General features: G+C 44.1%; 1 protein-coding gene across 1 annotated transcript in view; it reads left to right on the forward strand.

Moving 5' to 3' along the window:
• Nucleotides 1–12,812, forward strand: part of LOC149428278 (cell adhesion molecule CEACAM1-like) — a 104,854-nt gene that overhangs the window by 22,029 nt on the left and 70,013 nt on the right. Inside the window, exon 2 of the mRNA XM_089667551.1 lies at nucleotides 5,981–6,322. Coding sequence (XP_089523677.1) covers nucleotides 5,981–6,322 — 342 coding nt within the window. The remainder of the gene's footprint in view (nucleotides 1–5,980; nucleotides 6,323–12,812) is intronic.

Raw genomic sequence — 12,812 nt, forward strand, 5'->3', positions numbered from 1 at the left:
AGTTCCCTAGTTCCATAGTCCCATAGTTCCCTCGTTCCATAGTTCCCTAGTTCCATAGTTTCCCAGTTCCATAATTCCCTAGTTCCATAGTTCCATATAGTTCCCCAGTTCCCTAGTTCCCCAGTTCCATATAGTTCCATAGTTCCCTAGTTCCATCTAGTTCCATAGTTCCCTAATTCCATAGTTCCCCAGTTACATAGTTCCATAGTTCCCTAGTTCCCCAGTTACATAAATCCATAGTTCCCTAGTTCCCCAGTTACATAGTTCCATATAGTTCCCTAGTTCCATAGTTCCCTAGTTCCCTAGTTCCATAGTTCCATAGTTCCCCAGTTACGTAGTTCCCCAGTTCCATAGTTACATAGTTCCCTAGTTCCATAGTTCCCCAGTTCCATAGTTCCCCAGTTCCATAGTTCCCCAGTTCCATAGTTCCCCAGTTCCATATAGTTGTATAGTTCCCTAGTTCCATAGTTCCATAGTTCCCCAGTTCCATAGTTCCCCAGTTCCATAGTTCCCCAGTTCCATAGTTCCCCAGTTCCATATAGTTGTATAGTTCCCTAGTTCCATAGTTCCCCAGTTCCATAGTTTCCCAGTTCCATAGTTCCCTAGTTCCATAGTTTCCCAGTTCCCTAGTTCCCTAGTTCCATAGTTCCCTAGTTCCATAGTTCCCCAGTTCCATAGTTCCCCAGTTCCATAGTTCCCTAGTTCCATAGTTTCCCAGTTCCCTAGTTCCATAGTCCCATAGTTCCCTCGTTCCATAGTTCCCTAGTTCCATAGTTTCCCAGTTCCATAATTCCCTAGTTCCATAGTTCCATATAGTTCCCCAGTTCCCTAGTTCCCCAGTTCCATCTAGTTCCATAGTTCCCTAATTCCATAGTTCCCCAGTTACATAGTTCCATAGTTCCCTAGTTCCCCAGTTACATAGTTCCATATAGTTCCCTAGTTCCATAGTTCCCTAGTTCCCTAGTTCCATAGTTCCCCAGTTACGTAGTTCCCCAGTTCCATAGTTACATAGTTCCCCAGTTCCAATATTCCCCAGTTCCATATAGTTGTATAGTTCCATAGTTCCACATACAGTGGGGATGGAAAGTTTGGGCCCCCCAGCTACAAATGTGTATTAATGTGCATAAAGAAGCCAAGGAAAGATGGAAAAATCTCCAAAAGGCATCAAATTACAGATTAGACATTCTTATAATATGCCAACAAAAGTTAGATTTTATTTCCATCATTTACACTTTCAAAATAACAGAAAACAAAAAAATGGCGTCTGCAAAAGTTTGGGCCCCCTGCAGAGTTAATATCTTGTACTGCCCCCTTTGGCAAGTATCACGGCTTGTAAACGCTTTTTGTAGCCAGCCAAGAGTCTTTCAATTCTTGTTTGAGGTATCTTTGCCCATTCTTCCTTACAAAAGTCTTCCAGTTCTTTGAGATTTCTGGGCTGTCTGTCACGCACGGCTCTTTTAAGGTCTATCCATAGATTTTCAATGATGTTGAGGTCAGGAGATTGTGAAGGCAAAACCTTCAGTTTACGCCTCTTGATGTAATCCCCCGTGGATTTCCAGGTGTGTTTAGGATCATTATCCATTTGTAGAAGCCATCCTCTCTTTAACTTCAGCTTTTTCACAGATGGCATCAAGTTACCATCCAAAATTTGCTGAAATTTTATTGAATCCATTTTTCCTTCTACTCGTGAGATGTTCCCTGTGCCACTGGCTGCAACACAACCCCAAAGCATGATTGATCCAACCCCATGCTTCACAGTTGGACAGAGGTTCTTTTCATTCAATTCTGTGCCCCTTCTTCTCCAAACGTACCTTTGCTCATTCCGGCCAAAAAGTTCCATTTTAACCTCATCGGTCCACAGAACTTGTTTCCAAAATGCATCCGGCTTGTCTATATGTTCATTTGCAAAGTTCAAACGATGATTTTTGTGGTGAGGACGTAGAAGAGGTTTTCTTCTGATGACTCTTCCATGAAGACCATATTTGTACAAGTATCTCTTTATAGTGGAATAGTGACCACAACTCCAGTGTCTGCCAGATCTTTCTGGAGGGATCGTGCCGTCAAACGTGGGTTTGAATTGTTTTTCTCACAATCCTGCGAGCTGTTCTGTCTGATATTTTTCTTGGTCTTCCAGATCTTGCTTTAACTTCCACTGTTCCTGATGACTGCCATTTCTTAATGACATTCCGAACAGAGGATATTGACATCTGAAAACGCTTTGCTATCTTCTTATAGCCTTCTCCAGCTTTGTGAGCGTCAACTATTTTCAGTTTCAGTTTTCTAGACAACTGCTTAGAAGAACCCATGGTGCTGATTGTTGGGGCAAGGTCAGATGAGTCGGGGCATTTAAAACCTTTGAGATTGACATCACCTGGTCTTCCCAGACGATGATTGAGAACAATCCATGACACTGGCAGGTCTCAGCTTGGCAAAGGGGGCAGTGCATGCTATAAATTCTGCAGGGGGCCCAAACTTTTGCAGATGCCATTTTTTTGTTTTCTGTTATTTTGAAAGTGTAAATGATGGAAATAAAATCTAACTTTTGTTGACATATTATAAGAATGTCTAATCTGTAATTTGATGCCTTTTGGAGATTTTTCCATCTTTCCTTGGCTTCTTTATGCACATTAATACTAATTTTTAGCTGGGGTGCCCAAACTTTCGATCCCCACTGTAGTTCCATTGTTACCCAGTTCCATAGTTCCCTAGTTCCATAGTTCCATTGTTCCCCAGTTCCCTAGTTCCCTAGTTCCATAGTCCCCTAGTTCCATAGTTTCCCAGTTCCCTAGTTCCATAGTTCCATAGTTCTCCAGTTCCATAGTTCCCTAGTTCCATAGTTCCCCAGTTCCATATAGTTCCATCGTTTCCCAGTTCCATAGTTCCATAATTCCATAGTTCCATATAGTTCCCCAGTTCCCTAGTTCCATATAGTTCCATATAGTTCCACAGTTACATAGTTCCATATAGTTCCCTAGTTACATAGTTCCCCAGTTCCAAAGTTCCCCAGTTCCATATAGTTCCATAGTTCCCTAGTTCCATATAGTTCCATAGTTCCCTAATTCCATAGTTCCCCAGTTCCATAGTTCCATAGTTCCCTAGTTCCCCAGTTACATAGTTCCATATAGTTCCCTAGTTCCATAGTTCCCTAGTTCCATAGTTTCATAGTTCCCTAGTTACATAGTTCCCCAGTTCCATAGTTACATAGTTCCCCAGTTACATAGTTCCCCAGTTCCATAGTTACATAGTTCCCCAGTTACATAGTTCCCCAGTTCCATAGTTACATAGTTCCCCAGTTCCATAGTTCCATAGTTCCCTAGTTCCATAGTTCCCCAGTTCCATAGTTCCATAGTTCCCTAGTTCCGTAGTTCCCTAGTTCCATAGTTCCCTAGTTCCCTAGTTCCCCAGTTCCATAGTTCCCCAGTTCCATAGTTCCATAGTTCCCTAGTTCCATAGTTCCCCAGTTCCATAGTTCCATAGTTCCCTAGTTCCGTAGTTCCCTAGTTCCATAGTTCCCTAGTTCCCTAGTTCCCCAGTTCCATAGTTCCCTAGTTCCATAGTTCCCTAGTTCCCTAGTTCCCCAGTTCCATAGTTCCCCAGTTCCATATAGTTCCATAGTTCCCCAGTTCCCCAGTTCCCTAGTTCCATAGTTCCCCAGTTCCATAGTTCCCTAGTTCCATAGTTCCCCAGTTCCCTAGTTCCATAGTTCCCCAGTTCCATAGTTCCCTAGTTCCATAGTTCCCTAGTTCCATAGTTCCCCAGTTCCATAGTTCCATAGTTCCCCAGTTCCATAGTTCCCTAGTTCCATCGTTCCCCAGTTCCCTAGTTCCATAGTTCCCTAGTTCCCCAGTTCCATAGTTCCCTAGTTCCATAGTTCCCCAGTTCCCTAGTTCCATAGTTCCATAGTTCCCCAGTTCCATAGTTCCCTAGTTCCATAGTTCCCCAGTTCCATAGTTCCATAGTTCCCCAGTTCCATAGTTCCCTAGTTCCCCAGTTCCATAGTTCCCTAGTTCCATAGTTCCCTAGTTCCATAGTTCCCTAGTTCCATAGTTCCCTAGTTCCATAGTTCCCCAGTTCCATATAGTTCCATAGTTCCCTAGTTCCATAGTTCCCCAGTTCCATAGTTCCCCAGTTCCATAGTTCCCTAGTTCCATAGTTCCCTAGTTCCCTAGTTTCATAGTTCCCTAGTTCCATAGTTCCCCAGTTCCATAGTTCCACAGTTCCATAGTTCCATAGTTCCATAGTTCCCTAGTTCCATTGTTCCCCAGTTCCATTGTTCCCCAGTTCCATAGTTCCCTAGTTCCATAGTTCCATAGTTTCATAGTTCCCTAGTTCCCTAGTTCCCTAGTTCCATAGTTCCCAAGTTCCATAGTTCCCTAGTTCCATAGTTCCCTAGTTCCATAGTTCCCCAGTTCCATAGTTCCCCAGTTCCATAGTTCCCCAGTTCCATAGTTCCCCAGTTCCATATAGTTCCCTAGTTCCATAGTTCCATATAGTTCCATAGTTCCCCAGTTCCATAGTTCCCCAGTTCCATAGTTCCCTAGTCACATAGTTCCTTAGTTCCATAGTTTTATAGTTCCATATAGTTCCATAGTTCCATAGTTCCCTAGTTCCATTGTTCCCCAGTTCCATTGTTCCCCAGTTCCATAGTTCCCTAGTTCCATAGTTCCCTAGTTCCATAGTTCCCCAGTTCCATAGTTCCCTAGTTCCATAGTTCCATAGTTCCCTAGTTCCATTGTTCCCCAGTTCCATAGTTCCCCAGTTCCATAGTTCCCCAGTTCCATAGTTCCCCAGTTCCATATAGTTCCCTAGTTCCATAGTTCCATATAGTTCCATAGTTCCCTAGTTCCATAGTTCCATAGTTCCCTAGTTCCCCAGTTCCATAGTTCCCCAGTTCCATAGTTCCCCAGTTCCATAGTTCCCTAGTCACATAGTTCCTTAGTTCCATAGTTTTATAGTTCCATATAGTTCCATAGTTCCCTAGTTCCATTGTTCCCCAGTTCCATTGTTCCCCAGTTCCATAGTTCCCCAGTTCCATAGTTCCATAGTTCCATAGTCCCATATAGTTCCGTAGTTCCATATAGTTCCATAGTTCCCTAGTTCCATAGTTCCATAGTTCCCCAGTTCCATAGTTCCCCAGTTCCATATAGTTCCATAGTTCCCCAGTTCCATAGTTCCCTAGTTACATAGTTCCATAGTTCCCCAGTTCCATATAGTTCCATAGTTCCCCAGTTCCATAGTTCCCTAGTTACATAGTTCCATAGTTCCCTAGTTCCATAGTTCCCTAGTTCCCTAGTTCCCCAGTTCCATAGTTCCCCAGTTCCATAGTTCCATATAGTTCCATAGTTCCCTAGTTCCATAGTTCCCTAGTTCTCTAGTTCCCCAGTTCCATAGTTCCATAGTTCCCTAGTCACATAGTTCCTTAGTTCCATATAGTTCCGTAGTTCCCCAGTTCCATAGTTCCCCAGTTCCATAGTTCCCCAGTTCCATAGTTCCCTAGTTACATAGTTCCCTAGTTACATAGTTCCCTAGTTACATAGTTCCCTAGTTACATAGTTCCCTAGTTACATAGTTCCATATAGTTCCCTAGTTCCTCAGTTACATTGTTCCATAGTTAGTCTGTCTGAAAAAAGACAAAAGTCCATCCAGTTCCCCCATTAAACAAATATTTATCCCCCTCCCCCCACCTACATCCCTCATGTATCATCTGTTCATCAATACTTCTCACAGCCAATAGGCTCCCTCGGTTGGGCAGATGGGGGCGGGGTTTGTATCGCCAATCATTTATTAGAATACTTGGTGGTATTGGGGTGTCAGAAGAGACCTCTCAATGATCGGAGATGGTAAGGAAACGATGGGGACCCAGGAAGGACCTGGAGGACTCTGAGGAATGTAATCTGAATATTTCCGGGTTCATGATAGAGAAATGGGGGAGGGGAGCGTAGACTGTGACCTGACTGGGGTCTGTATTCTGTCTGTGCAGGAAGTGCCCCGGGTGTTCAGGAGGAAATATTCACCCGGCCGGGATCTGACCTTCTCCTCCCCATCAGAATCCATCTCACCCTCAACCATACAGATCGATCGATGTGTGACCAGTATGAGTGGAGATATAGAAACTCAACCGGACACAATGGCACCAGGATAGCTGGACACAGACAATGTACACTGAGACCAGGAGAGACTGTGACCAATACGAGGGTATCGGAGAATGGAAGTCTGGTCATAGACAATGTGACTCTGGAGAATGGCGGGATATACAGTTTGGATATAAATAATCCTACAGGAGGCCATATACAGAGATATGAGTACACCGTCCATGTGGAAGGTAAGTCCCGTCCAATCCCCACCTCCAGTCCTAGCAGTGTCCTCCACGCTCCGTGTCCTTATATCCATACATGATATAGTAGAAGATCCAGGAGACACGTATGTACAATGTCCTCCACGCTCCGTGTCCTTATATCCATACATGATATAGTAGAAGATCCGGGAGACACGTATGTGCAATGTCCTCCACGCTCCGTGTCTTTATATCCATACATGATATAGTAGAAGATCCAGGAGACACGTATGTACAATGTCCTCCACGCTCCGTGTCCTTATATCCATACATGATATAGTAGAAGATCCAGGAGACACGTATGTACAATGTCCTCCACGCTCCGTGTCCTTATATCCATACATGATAGAGTAGAAGATCCGGGAGACACGTATGTACAATGTCCTCCACGCTCCGTGTCCTTATATCCATACATGATATAGTAGAAGATCTGGGAGACACGTATGTACAATGTCCTCCACGCTCCGTGTCCTTATATCCATACATGATATAGTAGAAGATCCGGGAGACACGTATGTACAATGTCCTCCACGCTCCGTGTCTTTATATCCATACATGATATAGTAGAAGATCTGGGAGACACGTATGTACAATGTCCTCCACGCTCCGTGTCCTTATATCCATACATGATATAGTAGAAGATCCGGGAGACACGTATGTACAATGTCCTCCACGCTCCGTGTCCTTATATCCATACATGATATAGTAGAAGATCCGGGAGACACGTATGTACAATGTCCTCCACGCTCCGTGTCCTTATATCCATACATGATATAGTAGAAGATCCGGGAGACACGTATGTGCAATGTCCTCCACGCTCCGTGTCTTTATATCCATACATGATATAGTAGAAGATCTGGGAGACACGTATGTACAATGTCCTCCACGCTCCGTGTCCTTATATCCATACATGATATAGTAGAAGATCCAGGAGACACGTATGTACAATGTCCTCCACGCTCCGTGTCCTTATATCCATACATGATAGAGTAGAAGATCCGGGAGACACGTATGTACAATGTCCTCCACGCTCCGTGTCCTTATATCCATACATGATATAGTAGAAGATCTGGGAGACACGTATGTACAATGTCCTCCACGCTCCGTGTCCTTATATCCATACATGATATAGTAGAAGATCCGGGAGACACGTATGTACAATGTCCTCCACGCTCCGTGTCTTTATATCCATACATGATATAGTAGAAGATCTGGGAGACACGTATGTACAATGTCCTCCACGCTCCGTGTCCTTATATCCATACATGATATAGTAGAAGATCCGGGAGACACGTATGTACAATGTCCTCCACGCTCCGTGTCCTTATATCCATACATGATATAGTAGAAGATCCGGGAGACACGTATGTACAATGTCCTCCACGCTCCGTGTCCTTATATCCATACATGATATAGTAGAAGATCCGGGAGACACGTATGTACAATGTCCTCCACGCTCCGTGTCCTTATATCCATACATGATATAGTAGAAGATCCGGGAGACACGTATGTACAATGTCCTCCACGCTCCGTGTCTTTATATCCATACATGATATAGTAGAAGATCTGGGAGACACGTATGTACAATGTCCTCCACGCTCCGTGTCCTTATATCCATACATGATATAGTAGAAGATCCGGGAGACACGTATGTACAATGTCCTCCACGCTCCGTGTCCTTATATCCATACATGATATAGTAGAAGATCCGGGAGACACGTATGTACAATGTCCTCCACGCTCCGTGTCCTTATATCCATACATGATATAGTAGAAGATCTGGGAGACACGTATGTACAATGTCCTCCACGCTCCGTGTCCTTATATCCATACATGATATAGTAGAAGATCCGGGAGACACGTATGTACAATGTCCTCCACGCTCCGTGTCCTTATATCCATACATGATATAGTAGAAGATCCGGGAGACACGTATGTACAATGTCCTCCACGCTCCGTGTCTTTATATCCATACATGATATAGTAGAAGATCTGGGAGACACGTATGTACAATGTCCTCCACGCTCCGTGTCCTTATATCCATACATGATATAGTAGAAGATCCGGGAGACACGTATGTACAATGTCCTCCACGCTCCGTGTCCTTATATCCATACATGATATAGTAGAAGATCCGGGAGACACGTATGTACAATGTCCTCCACGCTCCGTGTCCTTATATCCATACATGATATAGTAGAAGATCTGGGAGACACGTATGTACAATGTCCTCCACGCTCCGTGTCCTTATATCCATACATGATATAGTAGAAGATCCGGGAGACACGTATGTACAATGTCCTCCACGCTCCGTGTCCTTATATCCATACATGATATAGTAGAAGATCCGGGAGACACGTATGTACAATGTCCTCCACGCTCCGTGTCCTTATATCCATACATGATATAGTAGAAGATCCGGGAGACACGTATGTACAATGTCCTCCACGCTCCGTGTCCTTATATCCATACATGATATAGTATAGGATCCGGGAGACACGTATGTACAATGTCCTCCACGCTCCGTGTCTTTATATCCATACATGATACAGTAGAAGATCTGGGAGACACGTATGTACAATGTCCTCCACGCTCCGTGTCCTTATATCCATACATGATACAGTAGAAGATCTGGGAGACACGTATGTACAATGTCCTCCACGTTCCGTGTCTTTATATCCATACATGATATAGTAGAAGATCTGGGAGACACGTATGTACAATGTCCTCCACGATCCGTGTCCTTATATCCATACATGATAGAGTAGAAGATCCGGGTGACACGTATGTACAATGTCCTCCACGCTCCGTGTCCTTATATCCATACATGATATAGTAGAAGATCTGGGAGACACGTATGTACAATGTCCTCCACGCTCCGTGTCTTTATATCCATACATGATATAGTAGAAGATCTGGGAGACACGTATGTACAATGTCCTCCACGCTCCGTGTCTTTATATCCATACATGATATAGTAGAAGATCTGGGAGACACGTATGTACAATGTCCTCCACGCTCCGTGTCCTTGTATCCATACATGATATAGTAGAAGATCCGGGAGACACGTATGTACAATGTCCTCCACGCTCCGTGTCCTTATATCCATACATGATATAGTAGAAGATCCGGGAGACACGTATGTACAATGTCCTCCGCGCTCCGTGTCCTTATATCCATACATGATATAGTAGAAGATCCGGGAGACACGTATGTACAATGTCCTCCGCGCTCCGTGTCCTTATATCCATACATGATATAGTAGAAGATCCGGGAGACACGTATGTACAATGTCCTCCACGCTCCGTGTCCTTATATCCATACATGATATAGTAGAAGATCCGGGAGACACGTATGTACAATGTCCTCCACGCTCCGTGTCCTTATATCCATACATGATATAGTAGAAGATCCGGGAGACACGTATGTACAATGTCCTCCACGCTCCGTGTCTTTATATCCATACATGATATAGTAGAAGATCTGGGAGACACGTATGTACAATGTCCTCCACGCTCCGTGTCCTTATATCCATACATGATATAGTAGAAGATCCGGGAGACACGTATGTACAATGTCCTCCACGCTCCGTGTCCTTATATCCATACATGATATAGTAGAAGATCCGGGAGACACGTATGTACAATGTCCTCCACGCTCCGTGTCCTTATATCCATACATGATATAGTAGAAGATCTGGGAGACACGTATGTACAATGTCCTCCACGCTCCGTGTCCTTATATCCATACATGATATAGTAGAAGATCCGGGAGACACGTATGTACAATGTCCTCCACGCTCCGTGTCCTTATATCCATACATGATATAGTAGAAGATCCGGGAGACACGTATGTACAATGTCCTCCACGCTCCGTGTCCTTATATCCATACATGATATAGTAGAAGATCCGGGAGACACGTATGTACAATGTCCTCCACGCTCCGTGTCCTTATATCCATACATGATATAGTATAGGATCCGGGAGACACGTATGTACAATGTCCTCCACGCTCCGTGTCTTTATATCCATACATGATACAGTAGAAGATCTGGGAGACACGTATGTACAATGTCCTCCACGCTCCGTGTCCTTATATCCATACATGATACAGTAGAAGATCTGGGAGACACGTATGTACAATGTCCTCCACGTTCCGTGTCTTTATATCCATACATGATATAGTAGAAGATCTGGGAGACACGTATGTACAATGTCCTCCACGATCCGTGTCCTTATATCCATACATGATAGAGTAGAAGATCCGGGTGACACGTATGTACAATGTCCTCCACGCTCCGTGTCCTTATATCCATACATGATATAGTAGAAGATCTGGGAGACACGTATGTACAATGTCCTCCACGCTCCGTGTCCTTATATCCATACATGATATAGTAGAAGATCTGGGAGACACGTATGTACAATGTCCTCCACGCTCCGTGTCTTTATATCCATACATGATATAGTAGAAGATCTGGGAGACACGTATGTACAATGTCCTCCACGCTCCGTGTCTTTATATCCATACATGATATAGTAGAAGATCTGGGAGACACGTATGTACAATGTCCTCCACGCTCCGTGTCCTTGTATCCATACATGATATAGTAGAAGATCCGGGAGACACGTATGTACAATGTCCTCCACGCTCCGTGTCCTTATATCCATACATGATATAGTAGAAGATCCGGGAGACACGTATGTACAATGTCCTCCACGCTCCGTGTCCTTATATCCATACATGATATAGTAGAAGATCCGGGAGACACGTATGTACAATGTCCTCCGCGCTCCGTGTCCTTATATCCATACATGATATAGTAGAAGATCCGGGAGACACGTATGTACAATGTCCTCCACGCTCCGTGTCCTTATATCCATACATGATATAGTAGAAGATCCGGGAGACACGTATGTACAATGTCCTCCACGCTCCGTGTCCTTATATCCATACATGATATAGTAGAAGATCTGGGAGACACGTATGTACAATGTCCTCCACGCTCCGTGTCCTTATATCCATACATGATATAGTAGAAGATCCGGGAGACACGTATGTACAATGTCCTCCACGCTCCGTGTCCTTATATCCATACATGATATAGTAGAAGATCCGGGAGACACGTATGTACAATGTCCTCCACGCTCCGTGTCCTTATATCCATACATGATATAGTAGAAGATCTGGGAGACACGTATGTACAATGTCCTCCACGCTCCGTGTCTTTATATCCATACATGATATAGTAGAAGATCTGGGAGACACGTATGTACAATGTCCTCCACGATCCGTGTCCTTATATCCATACATGATAGAGTAGAAGATCCGGGTGACACGTATGTACAATGTCCTCCACGCTCCGTGTCCTTATATCCATACATGATATAGTAGAAGATCTGGGAGACACGTATGTACGATGTCCTCCACGCTCCGTGTCTTTATATCCATACATGATATAGTAGAAGATCCGGGAGACACGTATGTACAATGTCCTCCACGCTCCGTGTCTTTATATCCATACATGATATAGTAGAAGATCCGTGAGACACGTATGTACAATGTCCTCCACGCTCCGTGCCCTTATATCCATACATGATATAGTAGAAGATCCGGGAGACACGTATGTACAATGTCCTCCACGCTCCGTGTCCTTATATCCATATATGATATAGTAGAAGATCCGGGAGACACGTATGTACAATGTCCTCCACGCTCCGTGTCCTTATATCCATACATGATATAGTAGAAGATCCGGGAGACACGTATGTACAATGTCCTCCACGCTCCGTGCCCTTATATCCATACATGATATAGTAGAAGATCCGGGAGACACGTATGTACAATGTCCTCCACGCTCCGTGTCCTTATATCCATACATGATATAGTAGAAGATCCGGGAGACACGTATGTACAATGTCCTCCACGCTCCGTGTCTTTATATCCATACATGATATAGTAGAAGATCCGGGAGACACGTATGTACAATGTCCTCCACGCTCCGTGTCTTTATATCCATACATGATATAGTAGAAGATCCGGGAGACACGTATGTACAATGTCCTCCACGCTCCGTGTCTTTATATCCATACATGATATAGTAGAAGATCCGGGAGACACGTATGTACAATGTCCTCCACGCTCCGTGCCCTTATATCCATACATGATATAGTAGAAGATCCGGGAGACACGTATGTACAATGTCCTCCACGCTCCGTGTCTTTATATCCATACATGATATAGTAGAAGATCCGGGAGACACGTATGTACAATGTCCTCCACGATCCGTGTCCTTATATCCATACATGATATAGTAGAAGATCCGGGAGACACGTATGTACAATGTCCTCCACGCTCCGTGTCCTTATATCCATACATGATATAGTAGAAGATCCGGGAGACACGTATGTACAATGTCCTCCACGCTCCGTGTCTTTATATCCATACATGATATAGTAGAAGATCCGGGAGACACGT

Source organism: Staurois parvus, unplaced genomic scaffold, assembly GCF_062004578.1.
Source record: "Staurois parvus isolate SC_StPar_1 unplaced genomic scaffold, SC_StPar_1.0 ptg003364l, whole genome shotgun sequence".
In the NCBI taxonomy this organism is placed as follows: Eukaryota; Metazoa; Chordata; class Amphibia; order Anura; family Ranidae; genus Staurois; species Staurois parvus.